Source organism: Ciconia boyciana, chromosome 3 (genome assembly GCF_034638445.1).
Source record: "Ciconia boyciana chromosome 3, ASM3463844v1, whole genome shotgun sequence".
In the NCBI taxonomy this organism is placed as follows: domain Eukaryota; kingdom Metazoa; phylum Chordata; class Aves; order Ciconiiformes; family Ciconiidae; genus Ciconia; species Ciconia boyciana.
The window spans coordinates 70,696,983-70,719,118 of record NC_132936.1 but is presented as its reverse complement, the minus strand read 5'-3'; the positions used below and the strand labels follow the sequence as shown (position 1 = coordinate 70,719,118).

The following is a 22,136-nucleotide window of genomic DNA, read 5'->3' as shown; positions in this document are numbered from 1 at the left end:
TAAATTTGTAAAAGATTCATGAGTACTGTGTTTTCTTGAAACAGATCTAGCACCAAATGACTGGACTATACTGAAGTAAGCAGTACCTTAAGACTGTTTTATAATAGCGACAATAATTTTTCAGGTCAAAATGCAGTCTTGCTTCAAGTAAAAATTGAATATAAATGCCAGAAAACTTAAAACATGAAACATTACCAAAATACATTCACTATGTTATCCTTGAAATACAAAACTTTTTAAGAAAGTGGCAGAAGGAAGAAATGGTGGTTGGGGTGAGGTTTGTTTAATATGAGGATTCTCTGTCATTGTACGGTAGCCAGCTGATAACACAGATATGTGGACAACAGCAGTTTTTAGAAAACTGGAGCATACTCTATATTACAAATTATTAACAGAATGGTTGGTGAAAAAACTTGGCAAGTTTTGAAAAATCAGTTTGTATACAGTCATAATTAAACAGAGTATTGCAGGTGATTAAAGATACTTTACATTCTTTAAAACATATAATAACAAATAATTGCACTTGCTTCTCTTTGCAATGAGTTTGGGGGTTATATGTAATGACTCTATATAGATACCACATTAATATTTATAATTTAAGAAGGAAGAGGACTTTTTAGTATTTAAACAAAAATAACACATTACTTTTCTTTTTATTTCTTTTTATAAAAATATACCTTTTTTAAAGAATGGGAAACAGCCAGAAGCTCAGAAGCTGCTAAAGAAAATGTTCAAACTACGCAGAGTGCTGCAGTTGATAAGAGTACAGTTATTACAACGCAGACAGAAGCTTACACACAACCAGTCACTATGCTGCAGGTTTGTATTGGTCTGAGTTTGCTAAAACCCCACAGAACTGGAGGGCAAACTTTTTATTCGATACAGATAAACTTTAATGCTGAGTTAAAGTACTTAAATAAAAAATTCTTAAGTCCTGCGTCCATGTGTGTTTATCTCTGAAATATTTTTGAGTAGAATCAGTTGCCGTGGTTGAGCAAAATCTTTAGTTTCATGTACAACATATCCCAAACTTGTGTGCAATCTCAAATGAAGGCTTAAATGTTGAAGACAGAGCAATTGTAAAAATAAATAAATAATAATAAAAGAAGATACTGGCACATTAGTTTTTTAAGGAGAAATTAAAATGAGCTTATAGAAAGTATTTTGCTTATAGAGCAAAGCATATTTCTGTAAGCTAAGCAATGCAATAATCTTTTTCTTTCTTGTGCTTGTTTCTTTCTGCCTATGTGCTTTTCCCCATATCAGCTTTGAATATAAGTTTAATTATTTTCTCAGTAATTTTCGGCAGGAATTCTTAGGGCCAGTCTCATCTTTAAAAGATCTGATTATTCAAGTAGTGTGCTGTTGCACTTTATGTGCACTAATTCATGAGAGTCTTTGATTCTCGGCTGTATTTTTTTTTCCTTCCGCTAAAACAGAGAATTTTTACTAACATCCAATCAGTAGCAAGGTATTGTGGAAGGCTAGAGGAATACAGTGTAATTTTACTTGAGTATACTATCCTACATGTGTTTATCAAGTATAAATGCAAATGCTTCTTGTCAAATTCTTTAAATCCTTTTTATAATGACCATGTGAAATTGTAAAATGAGAAGCAGTTGCTTAATACAAAATTTTTTATATTCATATTATTACTGATTTATCTTTCCTAACACGTCTAGACATTTCTAGTACTTGAGCTGACATAAATTACTTTGGAAGTTAACATATTTGCACTTACTTGCATTGAATTTTGAGCTTTTTTCTTTTCACAAAAATTGTCTTCAGTCTTCTTATTTCAACTGTCTCCTAGGGTACAGTGATCAGTATACATTTAAATATACACATATATTGCTTTTATTGTGCTGCTAATTACTTGTAATTATGCTGCACTGTATCAAAACACGTAGCTCAAACAGAAGTTTGAGAAATATTAAGTAATTTTCAGGATTTCATCAGGATTATTAGCCTTATGGTTACATACAGTAAACTCAACTTTCTAGTACTGTTCTAAAATACCTAAATTTTTCTAATGAGAATAGAATCACTGTTTTCTAAGTGCTCTCAAATTGCCACACTATCTACATTTTCCTTCCTTTTCTCTCTCTCCCTTTCTGCATTCACCTCTCTCCCATAGGTAAATTTTTATATCTGAATAAGTATAGTGTTTAACCATGTATTTTTCTGTTCTTTTTAGAATAAAGAAAAGGTAGCATAGGATTCCTCCAGTGTCCTTGTTTACTTGTAGTGTAGGTACCACTTCAGAATGCAGTCTAATTCTTCAGGGTGTTCAGAATATATACAAAGTCTTTGGTACATTTAGTGCCTAACATGAACTGCAGTTGAATCAGTTTATCCCTCTTTTAATTAAGTCATCGAACACTGTTAAGTATTGAAGTTGCTTGTTTTTTCTTTCCATGAAAAAAGATTCCAGTAGCTCCAGCTGTGCCTGCCGTTAGTTTGGTTCCACCTGCGTTTCCTGTCACAATGTCTGTCCCTCCTCCTGGTTATAGCGCAATTCCTCCTCCACCCTTCTTGCGAGCAAGTTTCAACCCTTCACAGCCACCTCCAGGTAAGTTAGTAAAAATGAAGTTGAGCATGCAATGAGTATACCCAGTTTGTGTGCTTCTGTGTACATCATGCTTTGTATAGTTTTCCATCAGCTACTGGTTACTGTTTGAGCCAGTTGACCTTTGAATCTTTAATTTTAATCTAGTATGAAATTTCTTATGTCTAACTTCAATATTATTTTTACCAGTGTATCCTGTCGAGAATAGGAATTACAGGAGAATTTTTTTTTGAACTTTGATAAAAATGAAAATTTAAAAATCCTTAAGATTAATCTCCTTTCTTTGGAAAACTTTGAAGCTCTTAATTTTCTTCTTTGGATATTGCTGGCATAAATCACTTTTAAAGATGCACATACAGATAATCTACAGTAAAATAGGGTTGGTTTTGAAAACAATAACCACCATTGCCTCTTCCTGTACATTTGTTGTTTGCTAGTCTTCAGTGATGCAGCTTTTTGGGATGAATAATGTAGGCAAGCTTTTACTGCAAAACTTTGTTTGCTTCCCTTGTAATAATTTGTAATTTTTTTCCATATAGGTTATATGCCTCCCCCAGTTCCACCTGTGGTCCCACCACCTGTTGTCCCGCCACCTGTTGTCCCACCAGTTGTTCCAACACGTAAGTTTGATTCTTCTAATAGTTGTTTGTGTGTTATGAAAAGCTTAATTGTTTGATATACTACTTATTATTTAATCAAAAGCAAATTAATCCTGTATAACGGAAAATATCAACACAGAAGTTATCGTTTAGCTGGTTTAAGCAGGTATTGAGAAAAAGATTGAGAGCTTTTCAAGTTGACTGAAAAATTACACTTACCATAGAGTTACTAAAAAAAAAAAAAGGCACAAATTAATTGTTTATTATTTGCATGGTTCAATATTTGAGCCTGTCTGTAACATGTATCTGTTACTTGCGCTATTTGGTGTTAGTCACTGAATAATTTATAATTTATTTTTGTTTAGCCTTTTAACTGTATTCATTTAATGCTTAAAAATATCTGTTAAAGAGTACTGATTGCTTAGATTGCCTGCAGTTCATGGTCTCTACAAAAAAATTAAATATTACAGTGCTGATTGAGGGTAAGAAATTATTATCAAAAAATGTAACACTTAGGGTAATTAATTTCACTTATTTTGATTTATCAGCCTGACCTCTGCCAAACTAATCTTGAAGGCTTGAATATATGATTACTGTGATACACTTCTGTTATTTCTCTACAGCTTTAGTACAGCCTCCATTACCAATTGCACAAGAGACAATGAAGGATGTTCCTTTTACTAGCCTTGTTCTACCAGTTGGCACAGTTACTAGCAATCTAGCTACTCCAACATTATCTGCTGGAAACGTTTTTAATCCTCTGCCAATCAATAAACCAGAATCAGATGAAAAGGGATCGCATCTTGCAGACCTTCAGATTTCCTCCAGTGAAAACAATAGATCTGGTAAGAAATGTCTTTATTGTCTGATATGATCGCATACAGGAAATGTCATACTTCTGAGGGTTTTTTTGCAGATTGTAGTCCATTGCACTAATAACTACAGAGTAGAAAGTTTTAGGCTGGGTATAATTTTCAATTTAAGCTAGAGGAGTGGTGGGAACCATCTTTGTCATCATCTGATCATTGATTTCTAGCAGCTTATGCTCAGGGATGTTTTCTTCCTAGACTTGAGAAGTAAAGTTGAGACTGGGAGCCCTTTAGAAAACTTCTTAAAAGTGCATTCTTACTACACAAGTGGCAATGTAAAGGAGCAGGAGAGGGTAGGATAGTGTAACGCTTATAGAATTACCTCAAAGATTTTAATACTTCCCTTGCATAAATTGGGTGATGGTTGTGGGGTTTGTCAATTTTAAGCTGCTGTACATTCTTTGCTATGTAGAGACGTTCATTTCTGTGGCATAATGTCTGTTTATCACCAATGTGATTAAAATGATGTATGTTCGTTATAGAATCTGAGACAGACCTTGTCAGCAGTATTGTTACTGAATGCATTAACTGAATATGGATTAAGCTGCATTTTGTTTTGAATGCTATGTGTTACACTAGCATTTTCTGTTAACTGTTCTTCTTGTTGTTGCATTTTAGTGCAAAGTGATGTCTCGAGTAGCTCTGGACTTGGAGGAGTGCAGCCACCCAGCGTCTCAAGCAGTTCTGGGCTTACTGGAGAAGGGCAACCACCCAGTGTCTCAAGTAGCTCTGGACTTGCAGGGGGAGTACAGCCACCCAGTGTTTCAAGCAGCTCTGGACTTGTAGGAGTGCAACCACCAACTGTTTCAAGCAGTTCTGGTCTTGCAGGAGGAGTGCAGCTACCTAGTGTCTCCAGTAGCTCTTCTCTTGCTGGCGGAGTTCAGCCAACCAGTGTCTCGAGTAGCTCTGGACTTATGGCTGGAGTGCAACCACCAAATGTCTCAAGTAGCTCAGGGCTCCTAGCTGGAGTGCATCCACCCAGTGTCTCAAGCAGCCCTGGCCTTCTGACAGGAATGCAACCACCCAATGTCTCAAGCAGCTCAGGAGTTCTGGCAGGAGTACAGCCACCGAGTGTCTCAAGCAACTCTGGGCTTCTCATAATGCCACCACCCAATGTTTCAAGTAGTTCTGGACTTATGGGAGTGCCACCACCAAATATTTCAAGTAGTTCTGGACTTATGGCAATGCAGCATCCAGCTGGGGTTCAAAACATGCCTCATTTAAATATTAGTAGTCAAAGGATGCCGGGAATGCCTCTCATAGATATCCGTCCAGGCCTAATGCCCCATTCGCCTGGGCCAAGGTTTCCATTAATGCAGCCAGGAATGCCACCACAGCGTAGTATTCCTCCTCCAGCAATCCTTGATCCATCTCTTCACCCACCCCCTCGAGGTCCTTTTCCTCCAGGAGATATTTTTAATCAAACAGAAAGACCTTTTGGAACACCAGGAAGACAAAATATTGATAGCATTTCTAATCCAGAGAAAAGACTACCACTTGGAGGCGATAACATTCAGCAGGAAGGAGACAGAGATTATCGCTTTCCTCCAGTGGAAAACAGAGATAATCTTAACAGACCATCTCCAGTGGATGTCAGAGATTCTGTTGGACGACCACCAGTTGATCCAAGAGAGGGTATAGGAAGGCCTCCAGTAGATGGAAGAGAACACTTTGCAAGACCACATGTAGACATGAGAGAAAATTTTGGAAGACCAGGTATAGATAACCTTGGTCGAAGAGAGCATTTTGGTTTCAATTCAGACAAGCACTGGGGACAGAGAGGAGATTATGATGAAAGAGAGCACCATGCCTTCCCTATTTATGGTGGCCCTAAAGGCTTCCATGAAGACAGAGAGAGGTTTCGGCATGTAAACTATAGGTTTGATAGTAGAAGTGGTCCCAACTGGAATAGAGGATTTGAACAAGATGCTCACAGAGATTTCGATGACCGTAGAAGACCCTGGGAAAGACAGAGGGATAGGGATGACAGAGATTTTAATTTTTGCAGAGAAATTAATGGGAACAGGTTTGGAAGAGACAGAATGTCAAACAACTGGATCCCCCCTCCACATCCACGGGTTTTTGAATATTTTGATGGGGCCACTTCCCAACGCAAAGCCGATAATATGCCCCAGGTAAACGGTGAAAATACAGAGACAGAAAGTCAGCCACCAACTGCACAGGTGCAGGATGATCCAGAACTTTATGAAAAACTGACATCTTCCGTCGAGATAAACAAAGAGAAGAGTGACACAGAAGCTGATATAGAAAGTGAACCAGTGGTAGAAAGCACAGAAACTGAGGGGACATAATCATCACTCAGTAGGTAAAAGATACCTTTTGTAAAGTTGTCATCTCTCTGTAATAGATAAATGGCTGACTGGACCGTAGCAGTTCACTTTTGTCTGCCAGAATTAAGTTAATCTGATGTTCATGTTCATCTTTCACTTAAATAACTGTACAACTGACTTGTATAGAACACTGTTCTTAATTTGAACATGGTAGGTAAACTTTTTTTTTATTTCTCTGGTAAAGCATAAACTTTCCCCCACTTGCTTTTAATTTCACAAAGGTAAAATAACAGCTTGTCAAACAAAGACTTCCTATGGAAGAAAATGGAATTTTTTTAGATACTACCCTTAGGTTGGCTATCGAAATTGTTATACTTGAAAACAGGTGCTGGTGTATCTTGTCCGTGTTTTTAGGCTGCTGCAGAATTTTAAAGTATAGACAAAGCTGTGATATTTTATGTTCCTACAATTCGGCAGAAAAAGAAATGGCCCATGTTATTTAAGGAGCATCACACAGAGATTAAAAGTGATTTTGTAAAATCTACACTATAGTCTCTGTTTTCTCTAAAGTAAGTGTTTGTGATTTGTTCCTCGTACTGCAGTGGGTTTAAAAAAATGAAAAAGTACATTTTAATGTTGGGTGCATTTTGTTTTTAGATGCCAATAAAGCATATTTGTTTGATAACAGTGTTCTAGGTATTGTATTTTTTTAAAAACCTGCAAGCTCTAAAAACTTGGAATCAGCTATGATATGTGCTTAGCTAGTTGTTGCAAAAGGTTTATATTACTTTTGTAAGACCAATGCAACAGTTATGTGCAAGAAGCATATGGTTTTTACATCGCAAATCATGCAGTCATATTAGTTTATGTAAATAACATATGTATGTAAATATTTGTGTAAACTGTTTGTAGATACCACTTTTTCTGTGCGTGCTTGTGTATGTGCACTCACTCACAGAATATTGTAGGCAGTTCAATAAAATTGAAATGAAACTAGGTTGTAAAAATTTGCCTTTCACCTTCTTTAGGTAGTAAGATAACTTATTTCACTGCAATACTGTCAAGCTTACATTTACCTTCTCATGCTCATTGTTACGGTGTTCTTACTACTTCTAGAAGGTGGAACATGATATACTGTAAGAATATACAGTAGGATTTTAGCTTTTTAAAATGCAGATATGCATGAAGCCAAAACTTAAGCAAATATTTGCATTGTCTTATTTTGTAATATATTTGGTATTCTGGATAGATAGTAGTAGTGTTCAAGTACTTTGTGGTTATTTGTTTCTAGTGATTCGAAGTCCAGAAATGTTGCACGAAAAGTAAAAAGCTGTTGTTGGTCTAAAAAACCCTACATGTTTTTAACAGAAATAAGGGGGGCTTTGTGTTTTGATGGCTTAATACTGAAGTAGAACCTCGTGTTAAATTGTTGAGATGAATTGGCTGCTTAGGTAAATTAGTAGCACTATTCTCTCCTGTTTCACCTACTTTGCTGTTTGTGTATCCTTTAAATTGGTGGTGAAAGATTTGGCTATAGGGTAACGTCAGATTTTCAGTTTGTTCCACTCACGTGCATTTCACTAACTTCTTTCAGCATAACTTTTGTTAAAATTCTGTCTGAAAGCATCCTTTCACTCAGTTTTGAGAAAGTTGTTTTTCTCTTACATAATAGGATCCAAGGGTAGATTCTGTTCCATGAATGCCCCTTAGGTAGAAGAAACATTTTTAGCTCAGATTAGAATTTTGATCTTTAACATTAAAGCATTAACATGCAAGTTTTACTTCCCCTTCTGCTTCCCCCAAAGGGATGAAAGTATGAGAATGTCACGTGAGTGTAAAGCATAAGCGTGCCTTTGAATGTAGAAGCAAGTTACGCATGTGCATGTTGCCCTCTCCCTCTGGGAGGTGAGGTATTTTTTCATGCTGTGTCATGGTTCAGTCTTTCAATTACAGGGACTTTTATTCTGGACAGTAAACAAACTATCGGCTTAATGAAGGTAGCCCTTTGAAAGAGTGGACTTGAATGAATGATTCTTTATCTACTGTGCAAGTAGTAGTCATTAGGATGTAGTGAGGTATGCATTAAATAACTATTGCTTTGTAATAGACCTTGCTGATGTGTTTATTATCAGAACGTGTCTCGGGAGTTGAGATGAACAATATTTAACATAAAAGTACCTTCACGAGCAGACTCTGGCTCAAAGAACTTGACTGATGCTGCTGCACCACCTACTAGTAGTATTCTGGTCAGGCAGATATGGTTGTGTGAAAGTCCAAATGCACAAAATAGGTATAAGGATACTTTATGAACTTAAGGGGTTTTCTTTATTTCGTTTTAATATATGCAGTTTGAAAAGGCTTCAGTCATAGGCCACATAAATACTCAGAATCAAACACATATTGGCAGTAGCTTTACTTTTCAAACATTTTGTTAAATGCCTCTTTAAAAGTGAAAGTTCATCTGTTTTTCTTTCTGAACTGGGACTGGTGGTATGCTAAATTGCTCATAGTATGATGGTTTAGGTAAATTACTAGGTGAGAGATGTTAAACAATTTGGTTGGTAGTGGTATAAAACAATGTATTTAATGATTTTTCATCTTTGTTAATATCTTTCAAGCATTAATAAATTGGCTACTGTACATATGTGTTATACCATCAATTTCTAACAACTATTTTATTTTTTTGTAGAATAAAAGGTTGTTGTACAGTCTTCAGTTGCATCATGTTTACAGCTAGAACTGTTCCATTTCTTATTTTATTAATGTAGCGTGCAGAAAACTATTACCGACATAGCCATATTCAGAAACTCAGAAGGGACTTAATATTACCAAACCAGTATGATTTCTTTATCTTGCCAGTAGGAATTTTTAAATCTTTCAGAGTTTGAGTGAAGACTTTCCTTTCTCAGTGTAAATTAAGCCATTGTAAGCCAGCACGTGCAGTGAAAGGATTTGTCCTGAGATCCAGACCAGTTCTTTGATGTGGTTCACAGTAGTGACATGTAATTTTTGCTGATGCAAAGGAAAAAGAGGGAGAATGGGACAAAGAAGATGGGGGCCAGGCATTTGGGCAGCAGTTCTGGCTTTATGCCTGTTTAAAGCTTGCTCTAGCGATGAAAGGGGTTGATTCTAGCAACTGAAGAAGCTGATCTACTATTTACATAAGCAACATACATATTGAAAAATATTTCAGGTAGCTTTGCAGGCAACATAGTATATTTAGGCATGCACATTTACTTGAAAACCTTATGCATTAGTAAGTTCTTTGAAGTATTTATTACCTTTTTAAACAGCCTGTGATTCTGATCTTTCACTGTACTGTATTTGAGCAGAATGCTACGTCCATAAAGATTACAAAGATGAAACATAGCCTTCATTTGCTATAAGGACATGATTTCTTTGCTGAAGCCTTTTCCTGTGAAATATTGGTACACTTCCACTTTTATATGTAGCGCTTCACATTGTTATTACAAACTCAAGGGAATAGATTCTGTTAGATTCCTTTTCTTCAGTAGAGTACTATACCATTCTTCAAGCCATTTCAGTGATTTAAATGGCTTTATTTATGAAGTTAAGGTCCTCTTACACTGAATAAGGCAAGACGGGAATACTGTAATCAAGCCTGTAGTGTGACATGCACAGGCATTACTTAAACACAGTTGGAAAATTATCAAATAAAGTGTCTATAGAAGGTATTTATAAAAGAAGCCAATTTATTGCAGAATTCTCTCAAAATACAGTGTCAGCAGGTTTGAACACGTGCAAGGATATGTTATGCCAATCAACACTTGAAGTACTCATTTTATTGATTTATGTTCCCCTAACTCAAATCTTTGGGTCATTTGATTTGAAACTGGTAAAAATGGATCCCAAATTTCATTCTTTGTATTTCCAGTAATATATCTGAAAATAACATAATAAGGGTGACTTTTTTTGTCTCTTGATAATGGGAGCTGAACAGGTATAATTTTAAAACCTATCCAGAGTATCAGGAGTCATCAAGAATAACTAGGACAATTTTTTGTTATTGCTAATTCAGGTAATGAAAGGATCTTTCTTTCCCTGTTGATGGCTATAGCTGATTCTTTGAATTATACTTTAGTCACTTTTTCAAGTGCTGAGCTTTCACAAGTAAGCATGTACTGTGAAACCATCTACTTGTGTAGATGAGAGATGGATTTAAAAGGCATAAATGCAGGATATTCTTTTTTCATTTTAAGCTGTTTATTTGAACAAGAATGGCAAAAGCATCTTTCCACCATGTTGCTTTACTGTATTCATTCGCATCAGCAGAGACTTCGCAGTGGCAAAGAGAATATCATATTGCACGACTTTCTTAAATGTAACTAGTCTTATGTTTCTCCTTGAAGGGTTGTCTTAGTGATGTTATTCACTCCACTTAGTCTGTACAAGTTCTTTGGGTACTCAATAAACTTTTTGAATTTTATTAATGTATCTACATGATATTTCATAGTCAAGAAAAGTCAGGTAGAGCTACTAAAAAGAAAATTCATAACATCTCTTTAAGATTAATAACTTCCAGCAAAGGTATATAGGATCTGAAAAGTGATTCTAGTCAGTCATGAGATGGTATGAAAGTCTGTTAATAGGGTTTTTGTCGAAGTTGGTAAGCTGTAAAATTGTGTTTGCTATAATTCTTGTATTCCTTTCTATCTTGCACAAACTTGATGAAGAAGGGTAGTCTCATTGAGTATCCTACTCTTAGTACCTTTTAGATGCTCTGCTACCAAAGGTTAGAGGAGGGGAAGGACTAGTGGTCTGTGCACTCTTAAAAATCAAGAGGTTGTTAAGGTCTGTTGTGCAGTTGAAGATGAATGTATTTGCTCTTTTTAAGAAGTTTAAAATGCACGTTTCAGCACTTGCATAGTAACAGAGACATTAGTGGTGTCACTGGTTTACTAATCTTATTCTGTACTTTGTCATTTTTCTTTTAAAGTTAACTCACTAATGCTAATTTTAAATGTTCTCTTCTTCCTATCAGATGAAATCATGCTAATGCCCTCAGACAAGGGACTATTGTGCTTTACAAAAAAAAAAAAATCTGGTCAGAGAGTATTTTAACCTGTAGATAGATTAGTTGAACATTTTTTTTTCCTTCCTGATTTAATACTTTAATGCTGCAGTTTTCCTCTTGAATCATTTTCTGTATGCACATCTGTGTTATAACGGATATGTGATCACATTAGCATATATCAAGCTTTCTGTTGAAATGCAGAAAAATTGTGAGATTCTTTAAGGTAGATGACTTGCTGTGTTTCTGAAATTAGGGTAAACTTCACAGCCATATTGATTTGTATACGGGAGCATTATAATTGTGTTGGAGTGTTATAATTGTGTGCAAGCCAGTGCAAAAAGTCCTTAATAGGTGAAGAGTATTAAATGGATATAGAATTGTTAACTCAGATGTAGATTGGTAGGATTCACATAGGCCATAGATGCAGAGACTTTGGATCTGAATGTCACTTCCACACTAAAGGAGAGATGACATTATAATTACATCTGGGAAAATAAGAAATGTTGCTTTTTCTTGATAACAGCAGGAATTAAGTAGAAATAATCTTAGTGTTTAAAGTCCTTTGTAAAAATCCATCCGCCATTGTCTAGTCAAAGGAAGCTCTATCATTGCCACTTTAGTTGGTCAAGGGAAAAAATTACTTTAGATTTATGCTGTTTCTGAGGGAATCAGATCTCATTCAGCAATGCAGTGAAATGCAGTTTTAAGTGTGCCTTAAGTTTTTCCCTCTGAAAAGGAGCATATATTTCAAACTTTAGACAAAAATGTGGACAAAATCAATAAATTTTTGTCTCTAGAATTTGAAATGTAATTTTGGGTTCAGTGATTTTCTTCAAGAAAATCTTTGTCATTTCAGCAGTGTAAATACATAAATCCTAAATGGACACTCAACTTTAAAAATGTTTACTGAAAGTTATACTACTCTGTCCAGTTCATTTTTCATTTATTTTCACATGCTTGCAATACATCATTTTGTCAAGTGGTGCCATCCCAGAATTCCTCTTACCACAAATTAGAAATACCTTTGAATTATGCAATTCAGTTGCATAATTGAGTTATCTAAATCTAGGACAATCGTAAGTCTTTCTCTTGAAAGTCACGGATTGCTTGTACAATATGACTACCAATATAGGTAATTTGCTATTGAGAACCTTATTATTCAAGCGATCTGTGACTGAAATACTGAAAGCAAATTGAAATGCTTGATGATTAATTTGGAATTCTGTTACTTATTAAAAGTAAAATAATGGCATCTTCTCAAATTTCATACTGATTAAAAAATTCACCATATTAAAAATATGAACTTGATGGGCTGTAATTCTATGAGTTGATAAAATGAGTGAGGCACCCATTATTTTTATTAGAATGTAAAACCTTGAAGTGATTAGGATAAATGTTATTTATACAAAATATTGAAATGTAGTCTTTAAGTTTTGTGTGCATACTGTCTGCAGTTTCTGTGTGTACACTTTATACATGCTTTACACCTGCAGTCTTCATTGCATGTTCAGAACCATTATGGAAAACAGGAAAGTGGCATGAAATGGCAAATTCTAGCAGACACCAAAAATGCTATACAGATTTGATCTATATGTAAACCACTGGATAGATACTGTTGTTTCAGAGGCAATAGCGTGCTAGCCTTGTTTGAAATCAGGTAAAACTTCAGTTACAAAGCATGAATAAACTTTTCTTTTTTTTTAGATGTAATAAAAGTTAATGCACGTGTTCTGATTAAATATTCACTAATTAACAAGCAAGCATCCAAAGATTTTAAGTAGTCCAGAGCATTTTTCTTAATGTTGCTCGTACTTTAATTAAAAGCAAACAAAACCCCACAACAAAACAAAACAAAAGAAGAAACAAACAAAACTACACAAAACCCAGGAAGCTGTAAATATTTGTAAGACTACAAGTTTCTTGGAGAAATAACTTGATAGAAATGTTAATGTACCTATTTGGGTATTTTTAAATAGTAGAGCCCAGGTAAAAGCACGATAAAGAACTATCTCACTTGCAAGCAATGTGGTGAACTGAGGTGTCAGTGTAAAATCCAAGATTTTTTTTGTTCCTCGTTTGTGTTATTTCCCAGTCCAAATACCGACCTTGTTTGGGGTTCCACTCTGAACGCTGATTAGAGGATATTCTGATTAATGCATATGTATTTTGTCTAATATGTAATACATCATATGTATTACATCACTGTAATACAGACACAGACAGCTAGTGAGAAGTTGGGAGTGATGTTATTTGGAGCAAAACCATCAGAGAAATCAAAAGAGGAGATTACTGAATTGTGTGAACCACTGATCTGAAACATCACTGTTGAGAGATGTCTACTTAGTACAGAGATAATTACTGATTACTTTTGTGTATCTCAGTAGTTAAAAGGGTGCATTTCACAATAGTATCCCAGTTTGGAAAGTCCTAGCTACAGTATCATTTGCTTTCTGCTATCTGTAGAAAATACAGTTTTCTTGATGAAAATTATTACATTACCTTTCATGTTATTTCTAGAGACTTTGAAATGATGCTGCTTCAGTCTTAGTACTAAACCAGTATGTGATACACGGTCTCACTTGTTTACCAGTGGGACATTGCTATTGGCTTCATTAGATGCCGAATTTCAAATGCTTTGTCTTGTGTGTCTGTTTGTTCTTCAACGGCCTTTAGAAAAGCAGGTGGTAGAAGATTATCTGGTTCTAGTTTCATTGATTTTTCTACTGCTTTTAAGCCCAAAGCCTTCTAGGGGATAATTTTTTTCTTTCAAGCCCTGTTCCCCTGTGTAGGTATTTATGAGCCGGCAGCCCTAATAAAGATTGTTTCGAGATTCTGAGAGTACGGTGGAATAGATTGTACAAAATGCCTGAAAAAATTGCAAGCGCTATACTTGTCTCGTCCTGTGCTAGGAAATTCATGGAGTGAAAGAAAGAAAGTAAATTAAGACTAGTTAAACGCACTGGTCTTATCTTCTCGCTCTCCCAAAATGATCGTACTTTCTGAGTAGATCTTTTCACTGCAGCATGTAGAGCAGCACTGTAATACGTGGTCACTGTTCTTTGTTTAGAATCCATTATGTCCTCTAGCTTTCTTTTCCCTGTCTGCTTACTGGTTTTTTGAAAGGTTGTGTTTTATTTAAATAGCATTTTTGTTCTTCAAATGATTTAAAGAAAAATGAATGCACTAGGTTAATAAAGTTTTCTTATTTCATTTTAGAATGCACTGCCTAACTCTCCTCAATAAACTTCCTTCTCCAACAAAAAGTTCTTACCTTTCTGTAATAACTAGAATAGAAATAAGAATGGATGACATGTAAAAAAAGAAATAAAATTTGTATCCAAAATTACATATTTTTGTCATGATAGTCTGGTTCCAGCATGTTCAAGAACATAACTAAAATGACGTTTTTTACACCACCTAGCACTTTATGCTGTCTGATATGCAACTTGAAAAGTTATGCACAAGTTTTAGCGACCTCAGGAGCTGTCCCATGCAACACCTGCACACTGTAGTGAATGCCAAGGTCCTGCATTTCCCTTCTCCATTCCTTACTTTGTCACCAGATATTTTACTCTCGTATTCACAGTGAAGAAATTTAACCAACAAATTGTCTGAAAATGATTAAGAATTTAATTTGTCCCAACTTTGAGAATTAACTTGTTCTAAACGTCTCTCATCTTGATACAGAAAAGCAAGCAAACATAAATCCAAAAGGAACAAATATGCAAAAGCAATTTTCTAAACACTTCTAGCATTTTATGGGTAAGAAAATAAGACCCAAGGAAAGTCTGCTAGAGAACTGGAAAGGTTTTAATTTGTGGTTTGTTTTACCGATGGGCTTTTTTTGAAAGCCATCTGTTTGAAAATTATATTTTCTTAGAGGTCCTTCCCAAGAAATTTCACTGTTGTTCTTTTGTCTCATTAAATTTTTTCAAAACTGGGACCTATGAAGCATCTTATAATACAGCTTTGAAATTATATATCTTGTCTTACAGTAATTGTCTAGCACTGATTTGAGCTACATACTGCAAGATACACAATGCATTTGAATTTATTATTGTTGAACTATTGATGTATCTGTAAATACCCATTTTATAGAAGCTTCTGGAAAGCTTAGCCACAATATTTACAGTCTACACCATATGAAGGGAAAGACAAAGGACAGTGCGAACTCTTCTCTTGCTGTACGTTACACTCATGGTGTTCTTGCAGCTGACACATCTTTGTTTTGTCTTCCACTCTTCCTGTGTCAAAGGAGTCAAAGTTAGATGTGGGTTTGTTCACATATAGATTTAAGTGCACATCCTCTCTGAAAATCAGGTGAATATTTAAAAATCTAATATTAAGTTAGGGTGCTAAATTTAGCTTGCTACAAAACATTTGGTTGGTTACACCAGATTTTTACACCATTTGGTGGTTAGGTTCTTAATTTTTTAAGTAAAATGAAACTAAATATTGTTGCATGTGTAGGAAAGGTTCAGTCTTGGTGATCCATTCTGTTATGTGAGAGTATAAAGTTCCCAACCTTCTACTATAGAAAATGGCGCTCTGGTGGACTGTGACAGACGAAGCCTTAATTGCCCTGGCACTTGGCTGGAAAAAACACCTGCCACAACTTTTCCTCTCTGGCTATGAGGTGACGCAGGGAGTGCAAACAGGTCCGGGCAAACTGCTGTGCCTTATGCCTTACAGGGGCACAGGCGATGCCTTGAGGGTGGGCTAGTCTTGAGACATGTAGACACAAGGCTCCCACTCACCTGGGGATCAAGGTTTTCTTTTCTGCCTGAGCCACAATAATAGTATTAAACAGTAATAACAGTATATAACAACTACAGCAGGCAGCGGAATAGTCTTTTTATACTGAACTTTGTCACACAGTTAATATTTATTAGTAGGAGAAGTATTCAAAGTTAACCAATATGTTTTTCAAGTTAATCATTGCTGGCAAGTCAGATTTGTGAACCAGGTGCTCTACTTGAAAGGAACCCTGCTACAAGCAAGAAAAATGAGAGATGATTAAACCACTGTAGGTGCTTGTTTGGATTGTTCTGAAACAGAATTGTATCTGAAGATATTACAGGCTTGTGATTCCTACTTCTAGGGCTCACTTTCTGGGAAAAGGCCAAGAGTTAAATTCTGAAACTTTTCAGGATTCTGACCTTCTGAAATACTAGGAGTAGGTAGATACCTCAAATATACCATTCCCTTGCATTCCCATTCCCTTTCCCTTCTTGACCGTGCTTGGTAACAGCTGGCACAAAAGTGTTGCATCCCATTGTCATCACTGTTCCCAATCAAGATGTTCTTAGGTCTCCTCCAGTGGCCTTTTGAATCCTTCTGATGCCATTGTTCTCCATTCCTAAAGAGTTTGAAATAGGAAATTTGGTGTGTTTTCTTTTGGCACAAAATCTACTCGAGTGACAAAATACTTCCCCAATTTGTATTTTCACCCTCATTTCTTTTCTTTGGCAAAAGCTCTTTGCAGTGAGTATTTCAAAGCTGATTCTTATAGCATGGTTTCCAGTTTCTTCAGTCTGAAAGTGAAGTTTTAATGGGTTTTGAAGGAACAGTATTTTGCATATACTCTTGTTATTCCTTTATGCTTTCCCCACCTATATAAAGCAGTGGTGTCAGCAGCCAGGCACTGCAGCCTACTTTCTCACTTCTTAAGAGGGAAGCTCCACTGTGTTCCCCAAAAGATATTTGTAACTTCTATGAGGAGCAGCTCCTCAGGTTATGTGCAGCAAGAGGAGCATGCAAAAAGAGTGAGCCTGCCTTGCCAGGACACCTCATCCAGTTTTTGAACCCCTCTTTGCAGCAAGCCCCTGGATAGAGGAAGACGAGAATGGCAGCTGGATGAGTTGCTCCCCTAGTTAACTATCATCTATACTGCGGCTCGGGGACCTTATATGAATTACAAGGCCAGCAGCTGGCTATCCCTTTCGTGAACTGTGGCCAGTTCTGACATATTTGTTCTGACCAGTTGAAATACTAAGCAAAGCTCTGAACCCTCCTATTACTCATGAAGTACGCAGATACTGGATATTGCTAGGTCTTGTCTGTGACATGAGGCAAACGCTCCCTTCTACATGTGCCTTTTTCTGTCTTCTCTTTAAAAACAACACACTATTGCTCTTTCACTGTTTTAATTCTCTCCTGCATAAAATAGAGCTAGTTGAATACAATAGTGGTGAGACAAGTTGCATATCCCCTGCTCACAGAAGTAATTGATATGGTGAGGATCCTATACTCTACACCAGTGCCATTGAATCTGTTGTTTTCAGGTGGTGGTTAAATCTTTCTTGGATCACAGTATTTCTATAAACAAACACATATGTTCTGGCTGTACAGACTGCAGTGTAGGAAATTTTAATTAGTTTCTTTTTATTCTTTTACCTTTTATCCTTTATTCTTTGTATCCTGTATCCCTGCACATTGGTTCTATGTACAGTGTGCTCCTTGAAAAAAAATTATTAGTAGTTTATTAACTTTCTTTTCTCAAAAATGATGTTTTCTGCGTTTATTTCCATCTGAGTGTAGCACAACATAATGGAGTGAGAGGAGGATGCAAAAATGAGCAGCCAAGCAACGGCAGAATAGCACAGAAACTGGGAAGTCTGTTCTGACAGAACTGAGGAGTGAGTTGTGTGCAGGAACAGGAGAGATCTTTGAAGCTCAATCACCTTACCTGTGGTTAATGATGAAATATTTTATTTTGCACTCTAAAATGATGAACACTTTTGTAATCAAATTTATAGGCAGTAGCAAGCTGTCACATGACAGAGTATCATGGGGTTTTTCTTTGAAGAGATCCTGGTTTTGTGAAAATTTCAATTAAATAGTATAGAAGCTCCTCTCACAAAGATGCAAAATGTTGCATGTTCTAAAACACTTTCTAAGCACTTGCTGATTTTGTTAGTGATGCAACGAACTTGAGATTTCATATTCCTTTCTTTAGTGTTTTAGTACTGATTAAATACAGTTTTAGAAGTGTCAGCAGTGACCAAAGGGAGATTACTGTGGTTTTGAAGAATTGTGAAATTAAAGGATTTGTGAGGGATATTAAGTGAAGTTACTGGGGTTTATGTGTGTTTTCACTCGGTTATAAAGTAGAATTGGTGCCTAACTAGCTGGCTGCTGTTGAGGATTAACACTGTTATACTTCGGCAGTTTGTTTTGCTTTAGGTTTTGGTAATTTCAAACATGCAAGAGTTAGGGTTATGTGAGCTTCACAGACCATGGAGGTTCATGTGTAACCCTGTGAACAGTCAAGAGGAGTCTTGTAAACTAAGGAGAAATGACTGTTGAAAGCCATGATGTTTGTAAAAGCTATGTTAAAGGGAAAAAAGTGATTCTGAAGACACATGCTGAATCCTATGTTTATGAGAGTAGGGTGTCTTTCTTAGTTTGGTAGAAACCATAATGAAACACAGCTGAAATAGCTGGTAGGAAAATATCTGGCAGGAAAATATCTGGCTTACTTTAAAAAAAAAAAAAAGTAATCACTGACTTCAGTTTCTTTGCTGAGATCTTTAAGATTAGTCTATTTGACTTGTTCTCTTGAACAGAATACTGAAATATAACTAAATGCTTATTTTAAAGTCTTTTTGAAAAATGCAAGTAGACTTAAGCAACTATTAAGAAGCAACAGCCGAAACATAGGGCCAGTAATTTGCAACCTGTAACGAATATCTTTGAGCAAGGGATGCTACCCAATAATTAATTTTCTTTTTGTAATTTCAAAATAAAAAGGTTTTGCAAATATTTATTTCTTTTAATTTTTGGAAGTAATTTTTGGTATCTCTTTTTACTATTGCTTGCAGTTCAGATGGCTTTTTTTCCCCTGGATTTTGCTTCTACTTTATTAAATTTCTTTCCCAAGCTGTGGTTGCTTGCTGCTGTGAAACCAGCAGAGGGTGCAGGCAACATACTTTGTTGTAGCTGTTTCTTCAGTCCACTGTGTTGTTGATATATGGAAACCGGATAGCTGCCTTCTTAAGCCCTATTCACGTGAGGTACCATATGACCTGAATACGATTCTCAAAATAATTCACTGTTGTGCTTCAGTGCACTGTTTTCCATCCGATTCGTGCATGTACGTGCTAACTGGGGGTAATTTTTCCCCTCTGTTGTATGCCAGGCTCAGGGTAATGTACAAGTTCCTACACACCTGGCCTTTAAACACCTGCTATAATTAACAGGGATTACACAGTTGTCATTTTCACAGATCAAACGTACTTTAAAAAATGTTGGTGAATCTTAGTTGTTTACCATCATGAGATTTTATGAGAAAGGTCTGTGAAAGCAGATGGTTAGATATTTCTCTGCTTTTTTGACTAACCATAACAAAAGCACTCCTGACACTAACCTGCGTTAGTGGAGGCTCTGCTGGTGGCTGCCGCCCTCCCTCCCCACTTCCAGCAGCTAGCGTTGCCTACTAACTCCCAGTTTCTATCTTATCTGGCCCATTACAAAATAGTTTAAGGATCTGGGTAACTTTTAAAAGTCTGCTTCCTTTTACAAGTCCTGGGCTCCTTTTTGTCAGAGTGCTTTTGCTCTGCTTGATCCTGAACTTGATTTTATTCATCAGAGAAACAGTCAGGAGAGCTCAGTTAAGAAATGTTGCTGAGGGAATCTATTTCTAAAACTTACTAAACTACTGTTTAGTAAGTCTTATTATGTTGAGTACTTTTTTTTTTTTTTTTTTTACTGTGTAATGTATTATGTCTGGAAGGGGACCAGCCAAGTAGGCCTCTGGAAAGAACTGGGTAAAGAGCTTTTACCTAAAACTGTCTGCGCCTGTGCTGGGGGTTAGGATTTGAGGTGCTTTGTAGATTTGTCACAGCTTTTAGTAGGATGATTTTGATCCTATCATCTTTTGTATGTTATTCCCCTATATTTACATAGACCCTCAGTGAGATCAGTTGTCTTTGTAGAGTAACATTCATAGGCTTGCATGTATTTAGGTTAATATATCTGATCCTTCTCCGGGACGATTATAGGAGTGTTCTAACCCAGTAAAATATTGATAAAACTCGTTTCCAGACTAGGAATGTTGTAAATATGTTCATACGTTTTTGATATTTCTGGATAATGTGACGCTGGCGAGTGATATGTTTCAGCAGATAGGTACTTCCATCGTTTTTAGACTGGTCGTGTTGTTTTATTATCAGCTGTGCAGGAAGTCGGTGTGCTGACAGGTAATCAAGTACTACTCCAGAGGGGATCGGCAGCTCACAGTAACAGCCCCCCTTCAAATGCTGTCTCTCCGCAGGGATTGCCCTTCCCCTGGCAGCCGTCTCCTGCCGCCTGGCAGGGCTGCGGGTGTCTCGCCATTCCTCAAGACTTGTTGTGGCACTTGCCTGTGCAGCCCTGTTTGTGTCTCGGTTTTGATGTCCATCCACATATCCTACCAATTACAACAGTTCAGAAATGAGAGAGTGGCTGTAATCTTCCATTTTCGGCTATAAACCAGTCTCTAACATCAGTCCTGTGAGAAATACTATGAATGCTTTAAAAATTTTTTTTGCGTAGTGTTTGGTCATTTATATGATGAAGTCTAATGAATAAGACAGTCCTTTGGCTTTAATTACTTACAAATTTGCTCAAAATGGGTAGTATTTATTTTACTGCACTCATCTGAAAGATTTCTTAATGAAATCATTGCCTTTATGTACTGTTTTAACAATGAATTTATCGTGATAGTGAATATATCATACAACACGAAAATTATATCTATATATACATTAGTATTTAATAAAACCATATTCAGTACTTTGAGTATATTGAAAACATGGACACATTTTATATATAGTTTCAGTAGCTTAATGTAAAATACATCACAGGTGCTATTTTCTAAGACATAAAAGGAGTCTTGGTAAGTTTAACATGTAGGACCATACAGATGTGGCACTTAAGCGGCCCTAATTTAATTTCTGTAAGAACTATCTTAAGGGAGGGAAAAAACAATCTGTAGTTTAGTTTCACAATGTAAACATTAACATATATTTATTGTCAGTGTGATACAGTTGCATAATACCACTTTGAAGGATTTTTTTGTCCTACAGTGAAGCACTTTATCCTGTGTTTTTAATTTTACCCTTATGTCTGGCAGTCTGAGTTTCTAATGCTTGGTTGTTAGAATAAGTGCCTAATTCTGTGAATTAGCCTGCCATAAATCAGTGGAATACACTCGTTAGCTCAATTTCCTGTTAATATGTTTCTGCTTTTTAATTTCTCCTATTTATAACTTTTTTCAAAAACATCTTGTTTTTCCAGCATCTTGTTGGAATCAAGATCATTGTGTCAAATACAACTTGATTTTTGCTTATTTCTAGCAGGCCAAGCTCATTTCTAGCTGAGTTACACTGTAATTAAATGTCTGTCTTTGGATCTCAAAGCTTTAAAAAAAATTTATTTGTATTATTGCTTGGAAGAAAAATCTTTCCTTATTCCCACTGAGTCTTACTTTTGTAGCTCTTAGGTGAAAACAGAAACCGAAAACTGCAGTTGCCCTAAAAACCTTTTCTTGTGGATTTATGGACATCGTCCTATGCTATTCCTCTCACCCCCCAGATGATTGTCCTTGTAGAGGTAGGAAAATGTCAAACCAGCCCTAGAGAACATTGATTTAGATAACTGGTGTAGACTCAAGTTTTGAAGCTTCTTCAGCCTGCTGAGATCCCTCAAAATGTTTTAAAGTTAATTGGTCACTTTGTCAAACAGCAAATTTCAGCCTACTTGTGGTGGAGTTTGCTTTCCTTAGGTACTTCT

At 36.2% G+C, this 22,136-nt stretch overlaps 1 protein-coding gene across 6 annotated transcripts in view; it reads left to right on the top strand.

Annotated features, from left to right (window-relative positions):
- Positions 1-22,136, top strand: part of SCAF8 (SR-related CTD associated factor 8) — a 171,644-nt gene that overhangs the window by 54,614 nt on the left and 94,894 nt on the right. For all 6 annotated transcript variants that reach the window (XR_012041526.1, XM_072856062.1, XM_072856061.1 and 3 more), the window contains 5 exons: positions 689-819; positions 2,428-2,572; positions 3,109-3,189; positions 3,792-4,013; positions 4,656-6,363. Coding sequence is in view for 5 of the 6 variants with exons in the window: in XM_072856062.1 (XP_072712163.1) it covers positions 689-819; positions 2,428-2,572; positions 3,109-3,189; positions 3,792-4,013; positions 4,656-6,349 (2,273 nt within the window). In the remaining variant the exon portion in view is untranslated. Of the gene's footprint in view, positions 1-688; positions 820-2,427; positions 2,573-3,108; positions 3,190-3,791; positions 4,014-4,655; positions 6,364-22,136 lie in introns of those variants that run through there.